Genomic DNA, 23,526 nt, shown 5'->3' on the forward strand with positions numbered 1-23,526 from the left:
TGAGACTTAAGCTCTCAGTGGGTGCAAACCGTGTATTTCTACACACCTCTGTTCCTGAGAAATCCGAAGCTAAACAGTGGCTAGTTTTCATCAAAATCGCTGTTTTTTTTTTTTCTTCTAGAAATGGAGATATAACGTCTTTCATGAAATATGAAGTGCTGCCTGTAAAGTTTCCGGGAAGTGACCTATGGAAGTGACCTAGCGAGACCTGGCGAGACTGCCACCTAGTGATAGACCCACTAAAATGGCCTGGTTTTGAGCTGACGCGCATGTGTCACTGATTCGACCCAAAGCGGCAACCGAGTTATGATAAAATGTCCAGATAAAATGTCCAGATTGTGAGTTTTCGATCGTCATATATTTCCTTTCCATTCATCACAGAGTTCCCAAAATCACATATAAGGTGTGTTAGAGTGTCTAGTTTTGTCATTAAAAAAAAAAAAGCTTTAAGTAATATTACGTTTTTGGTACTCAATGAGTTTAGGCTTGGCTGCACAGTGGTAACGAAAATCGAAATCTGCTTTTGATAGCCTACCGGTGCCGCTCCACAAAATGAAAAACTATCTTAATTTGCTGTCTACGTTATTGTCAGTGTTGGGGGTAACGCAACTACGCAAATCAAAACAGTGTCTTGTGCAAGAACTGTTCATGCAGACTACAACTGGCGCGGTGTAGCCTACACAACTTTGTTCAAAATTGATGCATTCAAATTAACTTTGCTGTGTTGCTCTGTTATAGCCTACTTATCACAACGTTGTCAATCGCAAACGCTAATTTATTTCTCACGTCTCTATACAGGACTACCTGCTTCATTTCCTGAGGACGAAGAGAAAGCACCTTTTTGATAATTGAGCCGGTAGAGAAATAACTGTTCAGAATTAATCTGTAGCCTAGGGTAGGCTTCTCCAGAAAACAATGTTGTTGGCGATTTAATAGGCCTACTATCTAGCGACGTTTTTAACAGGCTACGCAATAGAGGCTTAGACAACTATGACCCACGTTTTGGTTTAGTAAATTAATTTTGCCCTACTTCTTGACTGCAATCTAGTGAATTGAGTGCTTGACAGGTTATTTACATTATCCACAGCTGTGGTAGCGGGGGTAGGAGGATTAGGCTACTGTTAGCGCAGACTTTATATAAAATTCTTCAACAGAAGGCCTGCCTCGAATGCAGGCTTGCCCAAAATAGGCTAAAGGCCTGTGGTTTGCGCAGCCTACAGTAAGTAGGCTAAATAACAGACCCGCCACAATATGCGGTATGATGATTTTTTACGAGCAAGATGTTTTTGGTGCCCTACGCGTGCAAGAACACTGCATGTTCTTAAATAACAATGATCATCAGTAATATTCAACCATTATTTTGTGTAAAGGGGCTATGCATTGGGTTAGACACCAGGGGCCATATTCACAAAGCCTCTTATCTTACCACTAAGAGTACTCCTAAATAGCAATAAAAGATTTTAGCTAAGAGTTTCTCTTATTAAGTTATTCACAAAGCCTTTCAGACCTACTGAAAAATGACAACTCCTAAACTAAGAGTGAGTCTTCGTTGCTATGGATGACGTCATTACTCATGCACGAGCTTGACTGAAGTGACCACCTTGATTGGCTGATGATTGTAACGCGGGAATGATTCCAAACACCTCCCTTACGATGATGAGTGACAGATGACAGGTCTGAGAATGCGTGCGCTACACAAGGACGGAAGATGATGAATAACTGAATAAGGCCTAGCCTAAATGAATCAAGAGTAGGCTAAGTCAAAACAAATAGCTTAGTAGCCTAATGAAACATACGGATTGATGCAGTATCTTTGTAACATTATTAAATTAATCTGTCACTATGCCTATGCCTACGTTTGCAAAGAGGAGCACATTTTAATTTGATTCACAATAACGTTACATTTAATTTATATGTTGACAATGAGTAGCCCAGTTTTGGTTGTTGTTGGTGGCGTTATTGCATGTTAGTTATGCCTACAATGCAAATTTGCTTCCTCATGATTGGAAGCTCCTGTAGCCACATAGGATTTGAAAAATAGGTTTGTGAATAGGTCTTAGTGAGTTAGGAGTTCTCTCGACTTCTTTTAAGCTGCCCCAGAGGTGGAAAGTTGGGGTCAGGGCTGGATTAACAATTCATAGACCCCTGGGCACAAATGTCTGATGCCCCCCCCTGCCCCCCAGTTAATAGGCCTATATTGTGAAGATTTTTCTTGCCATCTAAGGCACGAGCGCATCTGTGAGGCCAAGCCTCACCAAGTAGCCTGTTTGTTTACAACTAACATTACATTTAATTAAACTGCTTATAGGCTATGCCGAAATAGTTTTCAACATTTTGAATATCAGTGTCGGGTGAATTAGGAAATGTTCTCAAAGTAGCCTTATGGCTGAAAGCTGCTTGGGATCCTCCCGGTCAAGCAATATAGCCATACAAACGCGCGGCCTGCTCACTCATTGTTTCAAAAGGAGTAATTTCGGCTATGTCGGAACTGGCCATTGTAGGCTATGTAAAAATAAACTTCCAAAACTAAGGAAAAATATTTATCTCCTTTCAGTTAATTCAAAAGTTTCGAATACATGTGTTTATTTTAGGGGGAAAATTCGAACGTCATTTTTGAGCAATTTTGACAGCCCTAGTCCACTGTAGGCTACGCCAATCGTCTATTAACACCTTCCACCTAACCCCGGTGAGTGGGGGTCGCTATAATGCGTGTGAAATAGCACCATTGAGTAGCCTATGCGAAATAGCCTTAAAATCGTTCCGGCGCCACTCTCTTGACAGGCTATGGACAACAGGCTGGTTGAAACAATAGAAAAGTATGCATATGTTGCACAGAATTTACAATTAAATTGAGCTTTTGCGCATGGTAGGACTAGGCAGGCACGTTGCTAGGAGCTCAACACATTGGACACTTAAGCCCAGACATGAAATGTCCTATGTAAGAGGGGATTCAGGAGTTTCTCCCCCGAGAAATGTTTAAAAGTTGGTCATGCAACTCCTAGGCCTACCCAAAATGGACAGGATGTGGACAGGAAGGAAATAAAAGACTGTGTTGACAAGATCAACGAATTAAGCTGTGTCACAAAACAATAAGCTTTGTCAGACTACTTTTAAAATGATATTCAGGGCTATCTACATTTTAAACATTCGGGGCTGAAGACCTGACAAGGCCTTGCGTTAATTTTTCAGGTGGGAAGTGTCAGGAATTTTCATACAAGAGGCGCTCTCATTGGTGGTTAGGATATGGAGTAGGGGATTGACAGCAACATAGCCAATCACATTATGGGAGATGCTGAATTTAACATCAACTGCGATGTTTGATTTTAAATTAATGTAAATTTAGCCGGGACTGTAAGCTGGCACACGTGGGTGCTCGATATTTTCTGTGGGTGCTCGGGCGACGGAGCACCCACGGTATCGGCGCCTATGAGAACCGGGATGAATGAAACACTTTTTAATTAAACGTAATTTACAAAGACATCGTAAAACAATATTTGACAACATATCATGAATGGTACTTCAAGTATGTGTTATTTTAGATAGACTGCTGCTGGGCTATATGTCTTGGTTCATGTCTGTTAACAATTCATTGCCATCATGGTGAAGCGCGTAGCCTATCTCGCTGTTGCATCCATTACAAACAAACATGCAATTTGAACGTCTGGGATTGGGGAGAGCACTAAATGCTCTACTGAATAAGCATGAAGTCAAACTTTTAAATGAAAAACACTCTAATAATCAAAAAAATAAACCGCTAATGAAGTAAACTTGTGACCATCAAAAATCGTTTATCGCCTGTAACTCTGTGAAAACAGGACGTAACAGGAAGGCATTTGGCTGAGCAACGGAGGTTAATATGCTCTATATTTTGTCCAAATGATGTCTGTCTATCATCGTTGCACTCAGAGAAAACCGAATGTTTCATTTAGGCCCCTGCGTTTCTTCTACGGCTGCAAACGGATTCACTCAAGAAGTTAACCAAATATTTCTTTATTAGGGCAGGGCAGGCATATTTCTGGCTATTCAATTATTTCTAAACCAGTCTGCTAAAGTCTATAGTGAAGTCTGTGTAGGGTTTTCCAGGCTCCATTTCAAGACACCCTGCTCACAAGAGACATCTGCCGGTTGTTTGGGTTGTTGCAGCGTCGTTGCAGCGTCACTGGAAAAATTACGCGCGGACTGCGAGGGAAGCTGGCCAATTTGAAGTAATGCCCACTGTAAGCTACTGTATCAACATTGTTCATGTCATTAGCTTTGTCTGTCTGTGTATATTACTAATCTGTGTAGATATAATATTATAATCTGTCTGTGTATATTACTATATTACTAATATATTAATTAAGCTTAACCAACTTCATTATAAGGGGCCCCACACTGATACTGTAACTTTATATTACTAATATATTAATTAAGTAACCAACTTTATTATAAGGGGCCCCACACTGATAGCTATATATTACTATTATATTTATTAAGCAACCAACTTTATTGTAAGGGTCCTATGATGAGTGGTTCATAATGGGATAGGCAGAAGCACAGTTTAATAACAAATAGATAAATAATATTTCATTAACTTTTATATTAACATATAGTTTGTAAACATTTAAATGTAAGAAATAACTGTTAATTAGTGCCAAAAATACATTTAGTTAACTATTAACAAATATTAATACAATATTAGTTAATAGATTTGTTAAAACATTAACATCCCGATTTTATGCAAACAAGTAATATTTAATTAATGATAAAACTATTAACTTGTGCCAAATAGATATTTAAGTAACAATTAACAAATATTAACAAAGGGTTAGATAATTACTAGTTTGCTATTTATTATGGCACCTTATTATGGAGTGTTACCCCACCTTGTTTTGAATGTGGCTAAGACGAGGGTTGAGTTGAATACCATCTCAATCCTGGGTGAAGAGGTAGACGTAGAGAGCTACAAATACTTGGGTGTCACATTGACAATAAACTGGACTGGACAAGAAGGGTCAGAGCAGACTATTTCTTGAGAAAGCTCAGGTCGTTTAATGTGTGCAGTAAAATGCTGCAGATATTTTACCAGACTGTCTTTGCTGCCATCTGTCGGGGCAGCAGCACTACAGCCAAGGAAAGCTCATTAGGAAGGTTGGTTTTGTGCTAGAGCTCCTGGAGTTGGTGGTGGAGAGAAGGATGCTGCACGCACTGTTAAATATATTGGACACCCCTCACATAGATAGATGATAGATAGATAGATACTTTATTGATCCTCAAGGGGAAATTCAAGGGTCTCAGTAGCATACAGACATAACACACAACATGCACTTACAACAGAAATGGTAAACATTAGTATAGTATAAACATATAACTAAACTCCACTGTACAATAAAGACAGTAGAAGATAAGATAAGAAACTAACAAAACGAAATACTAAATACACTATATAAGTTAAATTAAGAAAGTCCAATGTGCTTGAGCTTCTTGAAAAAATATGTATTTGTTCAAGAAAGTAGAGTAAATAGAGAAAAGAAGGGGCCCTAATACTGATCCCTAAAGCACACCTGTAGTGAGGTTATGAGACTCTGATACTTGAATCACGCTGAATAGGAGAATATCCCAACTCAGATCATGTGGAAAGGAAAATGCCATGTTTTTAACCCTCCTGTTGTGTTCGCTTCATGTTTATTAGTTTTGTGTATCCAGTCAAAATTCAGATGTCCTGTGTAAACAAAGTCATTTAGCCTCATGATAGTCAAGTTAAACTAACAAAACTTTTTAGATACACTTTATTCATTATATTGCTTTTAATGGCCTATTCTATAACTTCTTTTCAATTCATTTGAACTTATTTAACTTTTTATGTTTTATTTATCTTATTGATTAACTTATTTAACTTTTTTATTTGTCCTTCATGCTTTTACTTATTACTGGTTTTGGGTTAGGGTTAGAGGTTAGGATTAGGGTTAGGGTTCATGTGTCATGACAGTGTCGTGTCACTCTTATGTCGATAGCAAAGTGTTACCAAAGAAATATGTACAGTACCATGGCTACACATGTAATAAACGAGTTATTCCCCTTGTGCCATGTATCTCTGTTTTCCAATTTCATTTTTATCTCTCTACTATCTGAAAAAAAACAGGGAATAAAGCATGAAAATTAAAAAAATTAAAATAAAATAAGAGTGTATAGCTGATGTATATGGAAAATACATCTGAATACAGTATGTAGTAAAATCCCAATACATCTTACCTGAGAGGAAAGCAGGTTACAGTCAATGTGTAAGCCTTTGCCTGTCTTCTGCCTTTGTAGTAAAGCTGCCAGTATTGCACCATGTGCGTAGAGGCCTGTGGCAAGGTCAGTCATCGCCACCCCTGGCCGCACAGGATCACCATGCTACAAGAAGCAGTGCTCAGCCGTAGCATATTAAAAATTAGTTGGCCCCTAATTTCACTAAAATCACACCAAAAATGTAATAAAAAGCATTCTTTGAAATGTAAAATTTGCACAGAGGAACAGTCATTACATAACAGTAATTACAAAAAGTATCTTAATACACAGTCACTTAAGATGCAACTTTAGATGCAGACATAACCTCACCTCAGGCCCTGTGATATGCATCATGCCAGATATAGCAGATGCAATGGAGTCATAGCCTGGCTTGTGTGACTGAGGCCCAGTCTGTCCATACCCTTAAAAGTACAACATACACAATGACAAGAAAATATTGCTATACAATAGGGCTGTATTTAGTTTGGGAAAGTGTGCACATCCAAATGAAGGTGCAGGAGCCAAAAGTCAAAGATCCAAAGTAAAAAAGAAGGTCTGCACACTTGCTCTCAGTTTGCTTTGATTTATTGGAGTTCGATCCCCAAAGTGATGTTTCGAGCACGTCGGCTCTTCATCAGACAAAGACCATCAATAGGTCATAGGTCACCTGACCTGTACAGTATACACAGGGGTTCAAAATACATTGATACATATACCGTCTAACACCACAATAGTGAATAAATATTTAGAATAATGCATTGCATATAAACAAAATATATCCTGTATGACAACACTCTGTAGAAAAATACAACTATAACTATACAACTACAACTATAAAAAAAAAAATACAACTATATGTTATTGTTTTGTGTGTGTGTGTGTGTTTACTTTGTGGTCAATACTCAGATACTGCATTCTACAATCCCACATTCTACAATGATTATTTACTTTATGAACAATATTCGTTTCATATCTTGGAATGTCAAGGGGGCAAATCAGAATACTAAAGTAAATAAGATTATGACATACTGTATCTTCAATGACAAGATCTGAGAGGAGACATAGTGTTCCTGCAGGAGACACATTTACATAGTGGTGAGATTCAGCGCATTAAAAGGGGCAGGTTCAGTCAGTTATATCACTGAAAGTTTAGTGCGAGAGCCAGGGGTGCTGCTGTCTTGACCCATGATAATATTCCATTTGAAGCAGAAAACACTGTAGCTGACTCAAATGGTCAGTTTGTTATTGTTTCAGGGAGGTTGTGCAATACTCAGGTTGCTTTGGCTAGCATCTACATGTACTCACAAAGCTGGCAAAGAGCCTGATTTGATCCTCACTCAGAACTGCACCATCACCTCATGGTGATCAGATTATCCATTTGCACGGGTTCTCATACCACTGCTATGCAGACGACAAACAGCTCTATCTGTCCTTTCCACCTGATGACCCCTTGGTCTCAGCACAGATCTCTGATTGCCACTCAGACATATCTACATGGATGAAGGCACACCACCTCCAGCTAAACCTCTGAAAAATCAAACTGCTGGTCATCCCAACTAAACTTATTATACATCACATCAAAATCATCAAAATTGACACCCTGTCTGTTGCACCTACTGTATCAGGGATGCAAAAAAATTTGGGAGTCATGCTTGACAACCAATTAACCTTCTCTGATTATGTTGCCTCGATCGCCCAATCGTGCCGTTTCGCACTCTACAACATACGGAAAATCAGGACTTACCTGACTCAATATGCTACCCAACTCCTGGTACAGGCCATAGTCATCTCACAACTTGACAACTGTAACGCCCTCCTGACAGGTCTCCCAGCCTGCACAGTGAAACCCCATCAGATGATCCAGAACGCGGCAGGTCGCCTGGTCTACAACCAACCCAAAAGGACACATGTTACCCCGCTGCTCATCCAGCTACACTGGCTACCCATGGCTGCTCGTATCAAATTCAAGTCTCTAATGCTTCCCTACAAAGTAGTCTCTGGTTCTGCTCCCACCTACTTGAATGCCCTCATACAGGCACATGCTACTTCCCGACCGTTGCGATCCTCAGACAAACGACGTCTAGCTCTGCCACTGGTATGCTCAGACCAATCCAAACTTTTCTCATCTATTGTTCCTCGTTGGTGGAATGCGCTACCGGTTCTTACTAGAGAAGGGACATCCCTCTCCATCTTCCAAAAACTCCTTAAAGACCCATCTCTTCAGAGAAGAGAACAGAGAATCTCTTCTCGTAGTACTACTTACAACTAGCCTTGCTAATTCTAGCACTTATCACCTGACTAGAACTGACACTTGTATAAAAACGGCACTCACTGATGCACTTTTTCTTATTCTACAAAGTACTGCCGGACAGTCAATCCGGACCGTGAGTCTCATTATTATTTTATATTTCTTCTGTGAAGAAATACATCTATCCCTGATGTTATGTCTTTCTGCTCTTCTCATGACTACTGAGGCTGCAATGATTACATATCCCAACTAAAGGGGCGGGTCTCAGCAGTAGGTGTACTATGTCTGTCCGGAAGCTTATGTCTCACTTGTTTGCGCACTAATAATCAAGAATAAAGGTCTATGTGCATAGAAAAGAAGCAAATTAAACACCCAACAAAATATTTTTGGATTCACTTCAGAATTGTTGCAATAGCTACATTTGGCCTTGGAAAGGTCTGAGCTCCCTGACGTCGTCATGTTTTTACCCTATCAGCTGTACTACTGGCGGAAGCAACGGGCGGGTCTTCCACTTCTCACCAGAGGAATTGTCTCCCCTGCTGGTGTGGGAGTGTAACGGTTGGACTTTGAACATCACTTTGCTCACTTTGAACGTCACTTTGCTCATTGAATTGACGTTCTCTATGCTGTGGTGTATTGACTGAGACTGTGTAAATAGCCTACTACCTGGGAAAATATCTATTTTTATACATATTTATTGAACTGCATATTTTTTATTGAATGAAAGTACAGCGGGCATTGCTTCGATTTGGCCAGCTTCCCTCGTGGTCCGCGCGACTTTAATTTGTATTTTTCCAGTGACGCTACACCGACGCTGCAACAACCCAAACAACCGGCAGATGTTTCTTGTGAGCAGGGTGTCTCGTAAAAAGAAATGCAGCCTGGAAAACCCTACACAGACTTTACTACAGACTTTAGCAGACTGGTTTAGAAATAATTTAATAGCCAGAAATATGCCTGCCCTGCCCTAATAAAGAAATATATGGTTAACTGCGAGTGAATCCCGTTTGCAGCCGTAGAAGAAACACAGGACAAATTAAACATTCCGGTTTTCTCCGAGTGCAACGATGATAGACAGACATTTGGACAAAATATAGAGCATATTAACCTCCGTTGCTCAACCAAATGCCTTCCTGTTACGTCCTGTTATCACGGAGTTACAGGCGATAAACGATTTTTGATGGTCACAAGTTTACTTCATTAGCGGTTTATTTTTTAGTTTAGTTGAAACTTGAAATTAGTTTTTCATTTCAAGGTTTGACTTCGTTTTAGTGCATTTAGTGCTCTCCCCAATCCCAGACGTTCACATTGCATGTTTGTTTGTAATGGATGCAACCGCGAGATACGCGCTTGACGGCAATGAGTTGTTAACAGACATGAAACAAGACATATAGCCCAGCAGCAATCTATCTAAAATAACACATACTTGAAGTACCATTCATGATATGTTGTCAAATATTGAAGTCGTGGGAAGTTTACATAATTTAAGCTGTAGGATGTTTCATTCGTCCCCCATGCTGTTTCATTTGTCCCAGCCAGGTTCAGACGATTGAAACAAAACACACGCTCGACTTCTCCTTAAATAACTCTTGAACGGTTTTGTTAAGAGCTATACATGCAACTGCATTTGACAAAGGACAGAAGTATGTTGCTAGTGACAAAATATTAACTTTCAGTGTTTTACGATGTCTTTGTCATGGGGAAGTGTTTTTCCCCATGCATTCATTCTAGGCTACTGTCAGTGACTGCCGCGAGAGAAGCGGGTTCTGTGTTGCATTCATTTCAGTGACTGACGCGAGAGAAGCGGGGTCTGTGTTGTGTTGCGTTGCGTTAATTTATTTTCATTGGGCATGCCCTGCCGTGCCGTCCAAAGCTTTTCAGTTCCGACAAAGCCAAAATTACTCCTTTTGAAACAATGAGTGCAGGCCGCGTGTTTGTATGGTTATATTGCTTGACAGGGGGGGATCCCAAGCAGCTTTCAGCCATAAGGCTACTTTGAGAACATTTCCTAATTCACCCGACACTAATATTCAAAATGTTGAATATTTTGGCATAGCCTATAAGCAGTTTAATTAAATGTAATGTTAGTTGTAAAGAAACGGGCTACTTGGTGAGGCAGATGCGCTCGTGCCTTAGATGGCAAGAAAAATCTTCACGATATAGGCCTATTAACTGACCGCCCAGACATTTGTGCCCAGTTAATCCGGCCCTGTCCCCAACAAATCACACCTTCCCACCTCTGTGACAGCTTAAAAGAAGTCAAGAGGACTCCTAACTCACAGACCTATTCACAAACCTGTTTTGTGGCATTTCGCCATGTTTTGAAATCCTATGCGGCTACAGGAGCTTCCAATTGTGAGGAAGCAATTTTGCATTGTAGGCATTACTAACATGCAATTGTAACAGAATGGACTGTATTGTGGGTGGGTGCAATGACTGGGCCGGGACAATAGGGGAGCTGTGGCGCTGAGCGACAGGAACTGCCAGGTTTGAAATGATGGCTTCCCTTTAAAAACAGTAAGTTGGAGGTGCCGGGCCTCTTTGGTCTCCTTTGTGCAGGGGGTAAGGTTGGTGGCGTACAGGTTTAGTTTCTTTTGTGTGTCTGTCTGAGGTGTGCTAGATATTGAGTGTGTGTATGTGTTGAGACTGTTTAACTACCTGGTTAACTTACCTGTGTAACTTACCTGATCTTCTGTAGCTGGGTTTCATTGATGGTTGTGTGGGTGCATGTGTGAATGCAGTTTCAACGTGCGATTGGTGTATGTTTGTGTGTGTTTATTTAATGTGGTTTCGTTTGTCTCAGACAGGGTGGCCAACCTGTACTGGGAAACTGTGCGCCACCAATTACTTCAGCCAGCGGCCCAGCATAGATAGCAGTTTGGATCTGGTAACATGTGTTGATTCTATGCTTCTAGATATAGTTTGTTAGATTTAATAAAGGTCATTTACTTGTAACTGTAAAACTATTTAATCTGTGTTTTATTGCTAAGGTTTTAAGCTTGGTGCATTGCGGGCCACTGGCTGTAGTGAGGAGTGTAGTTGTTCACCACAGGCTTATTGCATGTGTTTGTAGTGATTGTTTTAACCCGATGAATTTGTAGTGCCTGTTACCGTTCAACACTGATTTATTGTGTGTATTTGTAGTGATTTACAGTATTGGTGTGTTCCCTGTGTGTGCAGTGTTACCCTGTAGTGAATAGCTACTCCTCCAACCTCCCTTTAGTCTCAATGTGTACGCTTTAATAAACCCTCTATTACCTGTTGGACCGTCTCATTGTTCTTCTTTGGCGTTAACAACTTACTGGTGTTTGAACCTGGTGTTACACAATAACGCCACCAACAACAACCAAAACTAGGCTACTCATTGTCAACATGTAAATGAAATGTAACATTATTGTGAATCAAATCTAGGCTTAGGCATAGTGACAGATTAATTTAATAATGTTACAAAGATATCAATCCGTATGTTTTATTAGGCTACTAAGCTATTTGTTTTGCCTAACTCTTGATTCATTTAGGCTAGGCCTTTTTATTCAGTTATTCATCATCTTCTGTCCTTGTGTAGCGCACACATTCTCAGACCTGTCACCTGTCATTCCCGGGTTACAATCATCAGCCAATCAAGGTGGTCACTTCAGTCAAGCTCGTGCATGAGTAATAACGTCATCCATAGCAACGAAGACTCACTCACTCACTCTTAGTCAAAGATTCTAGAGCGCTCCGCTCTAGAAAAGAGAAACTCCTAGATAAAATATTTTATTGCTATTTATGAGTAGCCTACTCCTAGTGGTAAGATAAAAGGCTTTGTGAATATGGCCTCTGGTGTCTAACCCAATGCATAGCCCATTTACACAAAATAATGGTCGAGATTGTGCGCGTAGGGCACCAAAAACATCTTGCTCGTAAAAAATCATCATACCGCACATTGTGGCGGGTCTGTTATTTAACCTACTTACTGTAGGCTGCGCAAACCAGAGGCCTTTATTTTGGGCAAGCCTGCATTGGAGGCAGGCCTTCTGTTGAATAATTTTATAAAAAGCCTGCGCTAACAGTAATCCTCCTGCCCCCGATACCACAGCTGTGGATAGTGTGGAATGCAAGTAATAACACAATCCAATGTGTGTCTCAATTGTCCCCCGCTGACCACCTCACACATTTCACTAGATAGACCTTACATGACACAATGCCATAAAATATGCCAGTTTTTAGGACACAAAATAATGTTTGTAATTATTGTAAAACCAGTTAGGCCTACGTTTAACAGTAACATAAGTGTAATGAGCTATTCATTGTCGAAGGTGCATGGTGAAGTGAAATTCTTACTTTGGAAAACAAACATTTGGCGATATCATTGGATGGGGAATAGGCCTACTTGTTTATTTTTACGTAGCCTACAATGGCCAGTTCAGACAAAGACGAAATTACTCCATTTGAAACAATGAGTGAGCAGGCCGCGCATTTGTATGGTTATATTGCTTGACTTATATCCCAGAGAGTAGCCTAGGCTACCGCACCCCACAGTGATGGGCCTAGCGGCCTTACACGTTCAGTGTGGAAAAAAGCTGAGAATTTAGCGGTGTCACGTCTGCCTGTCACAGACGTGGGGAGCTCTTTGAAGCTTGGGATAATGTGGTGCAGTTACTACAGTAACAGTATTTTATTTTACTTCTTATGGAATATTTTTCTTTTTTTAACTTTTATAAAGGCTTTGTTTGAATGTTGTTGGAACAAATAGTAGTTGATTATAAAGGCAACTTTCTGTTGCAATATTCTGTGTGTTCTGGACTGTAGGTAACTTGTTAAGCCAGTGGTTCTCAAACTTTTTCTTTCATTCCCCACTTTGATCAAGGGGGCATTGACTGATGATAGTGGAGATAACGTGTTATCCTGAGGCCTCTGCAAGTCAGCATGTCCAACGGTAGTCCCTATTAAAAATATACGTTTTCAATGTCCCAAACGGAGAGCCATACTTTATTGTTTTTAACGATCTTTATGCTACTCACCAAAATGTACTGTAGGCATAGGAACATGATGAAGTATCCAACTGTCGTGTGTTAAATTATTGTGATTACGAGCCAGTGGTTTTCAAACATTATGCGTGACTCGGACATCTAACGAAATGCAACAGGCTCATATCGTCCTCGCATTCGCAAAATGAGGACATTCGTGAGACTGCTCAGATAACAGGTGTACCTCCAGTTTTGTCAAGTTACAGGTCGGTTTTAGTCAAGTTATAGGCCTGCTTACCTTTAAAGGTTCTGCATTCTGCATTTTGCAATGAGCAGTGCTTTCCCTTTTGAATTGGAAATGCTCTGTGTCATGGTGTGTGTGTGTGTGTGTGTTTCTATGAATTGTTAATCCGGCCCTGCCCCCAACAACTCACCTTTCCACCTCTGGCATGTGATCTCCCCACGGGCCAATGGATGTACAAGTTTTCTCCTGTGCCTACGATATTTAATCCAGTGTTTTGTCAAATTGCAAACTGCTATTCATTTTATCAAAATTTTATGATAGTATGAAGTCCTTTTTGTATAGGCTACTATCTTTTTTTTTTTTTTTTTTTGTATGATTTATTAATGGGATTTTGAGTATAACAGATACATATTACACCTCATCCATGAAGTGAAATTAGTTTTGATACAGGTAATCTTGGTAGTGATAATCTAATATAGGCCATACATGCCTTCACATATCAGTACATAGACAAACAGTACCTAAATACAAGCCATGCATGCTCATCGCTCACAAGGACAAACAAATAACACAAAAACAATAATAATAATAAATTAATAATAATAATAATAATAATACATAAAAATAAATAAATAAATAAAAAAAATAAAACCACACACAACCAGACAAAACAAACCAGCTACTGTGCTACTGCTTTTCTTTTCTTTTTTTCCTCTTTTTTTTTTTTGGGGCGAGTATAACTAGTTGTCTAGACATCAGGGTCAATGTCTATATGGAGAGACCTGACATGATCAAGGAAGGGTTGCCAGATTTTATGGAATTTCCGTTCTGAGAAACGAAGGGAGTATTTAATTTTCTCCAATCTCATAAAATGAAGCGCATCCTTTATCCATTGAGAGTGAGAAGGGGGGCAAGGGCTTTTCCACCGCAAGAGAATGGCACGTCTTGCTAGCAGTGTGAGAAAGTCAACAAGCTCAGCAAAATAGGACGGCAGTGAGAGGCCAATGGGTAGGACACCAAACAAGGAGCAAGGGAGGGGCAAGACCAGAACATGTGACTGAGATTGGCTGGTCCTTGGTGACATTTGTCACAATTGTGATCAATGTCAGGGTAGATACGAGCAAGCTTACTTTTAGACCGGTGTACTCTGTGAATCACTTTGCACTGTAAAACGCCATGGCGAGCACAGACAGACGAGGAGTGGACCCAATTCAGGGCATGCTCCCAGGCGGCAGGACCTATATCTTCACCAAGCTCTGCAGACCAAGCATTGCGTAAAGCATCAGAGGTTGTTGTCTGACTTTTGAGAAGAGTATTGTACAGTATTGAAATGGAACCTTTGAGATTGGGGTTAACACCAAGTATGGTATCAGTGAGAGTAGGAGAAGGGAGGGCAGGGAAGCCAGGAAAATGACTGCGAACAAAATCTCTGACTTGCAAGTATCTAAAGAAATGAGTGGGCTGCAAATTGAAAACCTGAGTTAGCTGGCTGAAGGAAGCAAATATGCCACTAATGTAAAGCTGTTTTATTGACACAATACCTAGGTCTTTCCAGATCAGAAAAGCCTTGTCAATAACTGATGGGGTGAACAGAGGGTTAGAATGTACTGGGGCTAAGACGGGTATTACCTGTAGCCTAAAGTGCCGCCTGAACTGATTCCAGATTCTAAGGCAGTTTTTCACCACAACACTACTAGAGTGTGCAGTTGGTGACGAGGTCGGGGGGAGGCACAACAGGGACATCAGAGAGGAGGGACTACATGAGGCTTCCTCAACCTGCAGCCATGGTGGAGACTGGCTGTTGGTGTGGCACCAATGCAATATTGTTCTAATGTTTGCAGCCCAATAGTAAAGCAAAAAATTGGGTAGAGTTAGGTCGCCCAACTGTTTAGGTTTTTGTAGAATTTCTTTTTTGAGTCAAGGGGTGCTTTTGTTCCAAATAAATCGTGAGATTAAGCTATCAAGAGAATGGAAGAAGGGTTTAGGGAGGAAAATAGGTACGCACTGGAAAAGATACAAGAACTTGGGCAGTACATTCATTTTAATACAATTTATCCGACCAGCGAGAGACAGAGGCAAGAGTGACCACCGGTGGACGTCTTGGGATAGTTAAATAGTTCTGAATAGTTTTTTGTTACACAGATACCCAGATATTTAAAGTGCTCCAGAGACGTTCTGAATGGTAACTGAGGGGATAGGATGAGGCCGCCGCATTAACTGGCATAAGTTCGCTTTTATGCAGATTTAATTTATAACCTGAAATATGCCCAAAGTCTTTTTAACACAGTTAGTACAAGGGGAATAGATTTGTCTGGACAAGAAAGAAAGACCAAGAGGTCATCGGCGTACAGGTATACCTTATGTTCTATGCCGCCTCTTGAGATGCCCTGCATCTGACTGGACCTGAGGGCTACTGCTAGAGGTTCAATGGCAATGGCGAACAGTAACGGAGAGAGTGGGCAGCCCTGACGGGTACCACGTTTGAGGGAGAAATAGTCAGAAAAGTCATTATTTGTGCGGACACAAGCAAGAGGGGATGTATACAAAAGCCTAATCCATGATATAAATGTATTGCCAAAGCCAAAACTTTTTAATGTGTAAAACAGGTAGGGCCACTCCACACGGTCAAATGCCTTTTCGGCATCCATTGAAATGGCCAGCTCAGGTTTGTCAGAGGTTGGAGGGTGAATACAGAATGTCGAACAGTAGTCTGATATTATGAAAGGAATGTCTGTTTTTTACAAACCCTGTTTGGTCTGCGGCGATGATATTTGGAAGGACACACTCTAGACGTCTAGCCAGCATTTTAGCCAGTATTTTGACATCTGCACAGAGCAGAGAGATGGGGCGATAATTACTACAGGACAGGGGGTCTTTATCCTTTTTCAATATAAGAGAGATCGTAGCCTGACGTAATGTGAGAGGAAGAGAGCCACTTTTCAGCGATTCATTAAACATGTTAAGTAGCAGTGGGGACAGTGTGCAAATGTTTTTAAAAAATTCGGCAGGGAAACCATCAGGGCCAGGCATTTCCCATTCTCCATAAGCATTAAAGCACTCCTAAGTTCATTTATTGTAAATGGTGCGTCCAGGCTAGATGCCACGTCAGAGTTGATAGAAGGAATATCTAAGGAACTAAAAAAGTGTTCATATTGTGTTTTCACTATTAAGGCACTCAGAGGAGTATAATGAAGCATAAAAGTCTCTGAACTGATTGGTAATGGATTGAGTATTAATAGTTGTTCCAATATTTGTGTTAATCTGGTTGATGTGCATTGCTGAGGAGGACTGCCGAATTTGGTGAGCAAGCAATTTACTTGGTTTATCTCCAAACTCAATAATAATTATGACGTGTTTTTAAAAGGGCCGTTTCATTGGAGGCCAGAATGTCATATTCTGCCTTCTTTGTGAGTAGTTCTTTGAAAACATCAGCATCAGGTGTGTCTACACCCTTTGACTGCAGCTCTGCTATATCGTTGGAGAGAGAGACTTTCTTTTCCCTAGCAATCTTTTTCTGATAGGCAGAGTAAGATATTATTTCACCTCTTAAGTAAGCTTTACATGACTCCCATATAGCACCTGCAGATACATCTGGGTTGACATTAGTAGATATGAAAAGATCAATACGACTATTAATTGTGCTAATAAAGTTGGTGTCAGAGAGTAACAACGAATTAAAGCGCCAGGGAGAGCGGGAGAGAGATCTGCCTGGGAAGGAGACATCCATGACAACAGTTGCATGGTCTGAAATTACAATGGGATTGTAGAAATACGACGTGACAGAGGAGAGGAGCTTATTATCAATGAGAAATAAATCTATTCATGAGAACATGCCATGGACAGGAGAGAAGAATGAGAACTGCTTGGTGCTAGGGTTAAAAAAGCGCTAGGCGTCTGAGACGGCGTACTGTTCCATGAATAGCTGGATAGCTTTAGGCGACTTAGATGGAACACAAGGCTTATTAGATGAGCGATCAAGCGAGGGGTCAAGACAGCAGTTGAAGTCACCACCAAGGATAAGCTGGTGAGAGTTTAGGTCAGGGAGAGAGAAAAAAAAGTTCTTAAAGTTCTCATTATCCCAAGTTGGGCCATACACATTTGCCAACACCAGGTTATTGGCTCCAATTCTACCTGTAACAATTACAAAACGTCCATTAGGGTCTGAAATGACAGTGGACACTGAGAAGGGAATTGATTTATGAATCAGAATTGCCGCCCCCCGTGCCTTGCTTGAAAATGAGGAGTGATAAAGTTGGCCCACCCAACCTCTATGAAGTTTAACATGATCTAATGGCAAGAGGTGAGTCTCTTGTAAAAAGGCTATTTTAGTGTTAAGGGTTTTAAGATGGTTAATCACTTTGTTACGCTTGACAGGAGAGTTCAGGCCTTTAACATTCCAACTAGTAAATCGAACAGCACCACTTGGTGCAGACAAGGTGACTGTACTAGCCATCATATAATGTGATTGACTGCATGAGTGGAAATGTAGCTTCTATGAATGTCCCCGCCAAGTCCCGCCCACAACTAAGTGCCAGAGAGAGGGAATAAAGCACCTGACTGAGTCTAACTTTGTGGATAGCAGTAGTATAAAAATAATAGGAAAATACACTAACAAAACGCACAGTAAAAGAAAACTTACAAAACAGTGATAAAAACACACCCACCACACCCTCTCCACCCTCTCCCACCACACAACCCACCCCCCTCCCACCCCAAACCCTGTTGCTGCTGCTGCAAGAAACAGCAGCAGCATGAAACTCACTGATTCATTGATCAGCATATTGATACTTCCACAAATCTATCGCGCTGATTCCACGACTTAATCAGTGAAAACATTGCATCTTAAAAACCTCAATAAAAAACATAAACTAGTGCAATAAGCAAGTGCAGATTTTATATTGAACACGCTATTGAAAACCTGTCGAAAATATGATTAAACAGTGAAACAGGAACGTTTTACCGTCGGCTACCGCAGATAACATTTTGGAAGGTGTCTGCAAACAAACCCAAATTGCTAGCATCATGCTTAGCTGCAGCCAGCGCTAACGCACATTTAACAACAAGCCAGAGAACATGACTACCGTAAAACTCCAAAAAATAGCCCGGGCTTTTATTTTCCCAAATAGCCAAACTGCACTGGCTAGTATTTGAGACAGGCGTCTATATGAGACAGGCCTTTAATTCCCTTTACACAAAACTTTTCGGTAACACTTTATTTTAAGGTTCACATGTTAACCACCAATACATACCTAATTAATACCTGTATTAGTGACTTGTAAGGCATGTGTTAGGCAATATTAACCATTTGTTAGGTGTGTATTCACAAATTTCTTGTTCATGACGAATTAGGCCTTTATTATTGCTATAATCTTAATAATGACCTTGTAAGCCTTGATCTCTACATACTAATTAGTAGTAAGTACCAAAATAGAATATGCATAACCTACTTGTATACTGTCTGAATAAATCCCAAATAGTAGGAGAACAGTTGTAGAATAAGCAAGTCTATGGCTCAACCTCATTGCTGCATTTCACTGCCCAGGTTGCTGTGTGAAATAGCACTTAATAACTGGGAGATTGGCTCCCATTCTAAAGTGGAAACTGGTTCCTTGGCAGGAAGCACATTATCATCAGTAATACCTCTGCAGTATGTACTTATTAGTCATGATATGTCAAAATATGGTCCCTGTTCTAAAGTAGGGGCTGGGAGGGTGTTAACAATAGAAAAGAAGATGAGAAAAGTGACAGCACTGACAATGTTTATTCAACAAGTTCTGTAAACATGTTACATTGTACTCTCAATGAGCTCACAAAGCACAAAAAGACTAGCAAAAGCTAGTTTTAACTAGCTGACAGGATAAAACACGTCTTTTAAACAAATAAAAAGGGCAAAAGAATTGTCATTCAACACATCTGTGGTGGTCTTCTTTGAAACGGGACCCACCTACCACATATCAAAAACTTGTACACAGCAGGCCTATTTGCCTGAAAACTATAGTAGCAGTAAAGAAATCACACAAAAGAACATTTGCTATTTACTTGCCAGAGTGGACTAGTATTTTATCAGTATTGGGAGAAGGTATTGCTAGTCTTTTTGTGCTTTGTGAGCTCATTGAGAGTACAATGTAACATGTTTACAGAACTTGTTAAATAAACATTGTCCCAGCCTCTACTTTAGAACAGGGACCATATTTTGAATGAACAATGTATGCACTAGCAATGTATTAAGGGTAAAGAATGTCTGTATTGACCAGGAGTTATAGTCTAGACTGTTCCCATCATATAATTTTTAATAATAATAATGCCTGACTTTAGAATATGGAACCAATTCATGACTAATAAGTACATTCTGCAGAGGTATTACTGATGATAATGTGCTTGCTACCAAGGAACCAGTTTCCACTTTAAAATGGGAGCCAATCTCCCAGTTATTAAGTGCTATTTCACACAGCAACCTGGGCAGTGAAATGCAGCAATGAGGTTGAGCCATACACTTGCTTATTCTACAACTGTTCTCCTACTATTTGGGATTTACAGTGGGCAGTGCTTCGACTTGGCCAGCTTCCCTCGCGGTCCAGGCTGCATCCTGTGACATCCACGCTAACTTTAATTTGTATTTTTCCAGTGGCTGCAACGGCGCTGCAACAACCGGCAGAGGTCTCAAGTGAGCAGGGTGTCTCGTAAAAAGAAATGGAGCTGGAAAACCCTACACAGACTTCACCATACAGACTTTAGCAGACTGGTTTAGAAATAATTTAAAAAACAGAAATATGCCTTCCTGTTACGTCCTGTTATCACGGAGTTACAGGCGATAAACGATTTTTGATGGTCACAAGTTTACTTCATTAGCGTTTATTTTTTGGATTATTAAAGAGGGTTTTTCATTTAAAGGCTTGACTTCGTGCTTATTCAGAAGAGCATTTAGTGCTCTCCCCCCAATCCCAGACGTTCACATTGCATGTTTGTTTGTAATGGATGCAACCGCGAGATACGCTTGTCATAGGCGCCCGATACCGTGGGTGCTCCGCCTCTCGGGCACCCACTGAAAACATCGAGCACCCCGTGTGCCAGCTTACAGTCGGCTAAATTTACATTCATTTAAAATCAAACATCGCAGTTTATGTTAAATTCAGCATCTCTCATAATGTGATTGGATATGTTGCTGTCATGTCAATTCCCTACTCCATATACTAACCACCAATGAGAGCGTCTCTCGTATGAAAATTCCTGACACTTCCCACCTGAAGAATTTCAAGGCTTTGTCGGGTCTTCAGCCCCGAATGTTTAAAATGTATATAGCCCTGAATATCATTTTAAAAGTAGTCTGACAAAGCTTATTGTTTTGTGACACAGCTAAACACTGGTACCAGAACGTCTATAACATAGCCTAGGTGGTCGCAACTCACAAAAGTAAAGCAGATAGAAAGAACTCACGCAAATCTAGCCTACAACACACAGACAGCTTCATGCGCAGGGAAGAGAGCGCGCGCACTGTGCTTTATGATTGTTGGCTTCTGATGGTATCTTGCTAAATCACTGAACTGCATTAGGTGACACAAATGGTATTGCCTTTATCTTATAACTCCTTGTCTGAGCGACTACCAGGCCTATGGTTTTTAAAAGTCAGATGTTCCCTGACAAAGACATTCGAAAATTAAGAATGTTTATTGACTTGAAAAATACACTAATTTTTGCAAACTCCTTCATTCAACCCTTGAAGACATCGCGGTCTGGCGCGCTATGTAGATCGTTTCTGCATTACCATTTAATTTCTTAGAATGTAGGTCTACTAGGCCTACAATAACGTCATCACCAAATACATCTTTTATTTTTAGTTGATCAACCACAAAGAGTAGCATAGGCCTACTGTGCACAGTGTACTGACGACTGTAGCAGCCCAAGGTAACCAGTTGTTGTAGATGAGAGGCAACCCCTTGTTTCAGATAGCCTGGACAACATGTTACCTGGGTGTTGCCTACGTTATTAGATAGATAGATAGATAGATAGATACTTTATTGATCCCCAAGGGGAAATTCAGGGGGTCTCAGTAGCATACAGACATAATTAATGGTAGCCTACAATAGTTAATTGATTCGCGTAACATATTAGTTGGCTCAAAGAGTATGGAATCAGGATGGAGAGAGTCACGCGTGTGTTGCTTTTGCGGGATCGAATCCAGTTTAATGCTAGTTTTCAAAACATATATTTTTTTTACATGTCTTTTGTCAGAGTGACTGTAATGTAGCCAAGCGCTCATGGCGTATGAAAAGCGACTTCAAACCGCCTAAAACAACTTGTTTGTGAATGTCTGACAACTGCTGCAGCGCATGCACGCTCAAGGAAACCAGTAGGTGGAGAAACCAGAAGGCCCACAACGCCCGAGAGCACGATTCATTGGCTTGCATGTTGGCGGCCATTATGTCTATGGCGCACCTGCCTACCATCAGGCTACTCAGCTACTAGAGAAATAATTTCCCCTGTTTGTATGTTCACTCCAAGTTGGCCTACCATAACTTACCAACTCTGCACTGTAGACCCTAAACTGGCTATTTATATTTTTCTGTGAAATAAGCAAATGTATTTGTTCAACTTTATGAAGCAGAATGCACTAGGCTACTTGGAACGTAACACATTTGACAAAGGACAGATGTATGTTGCTAGTGACAAAATATTAACTTTCAGTGTTTTACGATGTCTTTGTCATGGGGAAGTGTTTTCCCCCATGCATTTATTCTAGGCTACTGTCATTGACTGACGCGAGAGAAGCGGGGTCTGTGTTGTGTTGCGTTAATTTATTTTCATTGGGCATGCCCTGCCGTAACGTCCACAGCTCTTCAGTTCCGACAAAGCCGAAATTACTCCTTTTGAAACAATAAGTGCCGCTTGACGGGGGGTCCCAAGCAGCTTTCAGCCATAGGCTAAGGCTACTTTGAGAACATTTCCTAATTCACCCAACACTAATATTCAAAATGTTGAAAACTATTTCGGCATAGCCTATAAGCAGTTTAATTAAATGTAATGTTAGTTGTAAACAAACAGGCTACTTGGTGAGGTTTGGCCTCACAGATGCGCTCGTGCCTTAGATGGCAAGAAAAATCTTCACGATATAGCCTAGGCTAGGCCTATTAACTGACCACCTGATTCACGTTGGCTGGGGGGCAGGGGGGCCATCAGACATTTGTGCCCAGTTATTCCGGCCCTGCCCCAGCGTCGGCGTCAAGGGCGGGCCATAGGGGGCCAGGCCCGTCCAAACAGGCCAGTGTGCCACCCCAAAGTTCTCTCCCTCACATAAAAAAATCTAAATATTATTATGCATGATTGAAATTAAATCCATATTGAACACTGATGTTGAACACTTAGCCTACTCAAAATGAAACATGACATGTGTCAACTATACTATTGTTGATTATGTGCGCAAACTGCGTGATGCAAACTGCGCGATGAAAAGGGATTCTGCACACTCGGACACCGTTGCAATGAGTGCCACCGATATATTTACCACGACTCCTGCAACGCCAAATGAGCATAAATCTCGATCAGTAGGGTTTTTAGACACTGCTGCATAAGAAATCCAGTAAAAGGTCTCAAGATAGATCTGGGAATATAATGGAAAATACAAGGTTTTTCGTATGACCGCATGATGACCCAAGCTGAATGCATGATCTGTTCATCTAAATTGCAGAAACCATAAAGGGCCAAACTGACATGTCGCATTTCCTATATTTTCCGATATTGTCCAGTGCTAATTATAAACTCGAGCAACGGAGATAGTGCTTTGGACCATGTAGGCTAGGCCTACTTTAAGAATCGCCCTTTAGGCTACGTTTATACGGTGA

The 23,526-nt window shown here is 40.7% G+C and overlaps 1 protein-coding gene across 1 annotated transcript in view; it reads right to left on the minus strand.

Annotated features, from left to right (window-relative positions):
- sugct (succinyl-CoA:glutarate-CoA transferase) overlaps positions 1–23,526 on the minus strand; it is a 192,306-nt gene that overhangs the window by 111,390 nt on the left and 57,390 nt on the right. The window contains exons 7-8 of the mRNA XM_048266346.1: positions 6,580–6,671; positions 6,232–6,375 (exon numbers count right to left, since the gene is read on the minus strand). Coding sequence (XP_048122303.1) covers positions 6,232–6,375; positions 6,580–6,671 — 236 coding nt within the window. The remainder of the gene's footprint in view (positions 1–6,231; positions 6,376–6,579; positions 6,672–23,526) is intronic.

Source organism: Alosa alosa, chromosome 16 (assembly GCF_017589495.1).
Source record: "Alosa alosa isolate M-15738 ecotype Scorff River chromosome 16, AALO_Geno_1.1, whole genome shotgun sequence".
NCBI lineage: Eukaryota > Metazoa > Chordata > Actinopteri > Clupeiformes > Clupeidae > Alosa > Alosa alosa.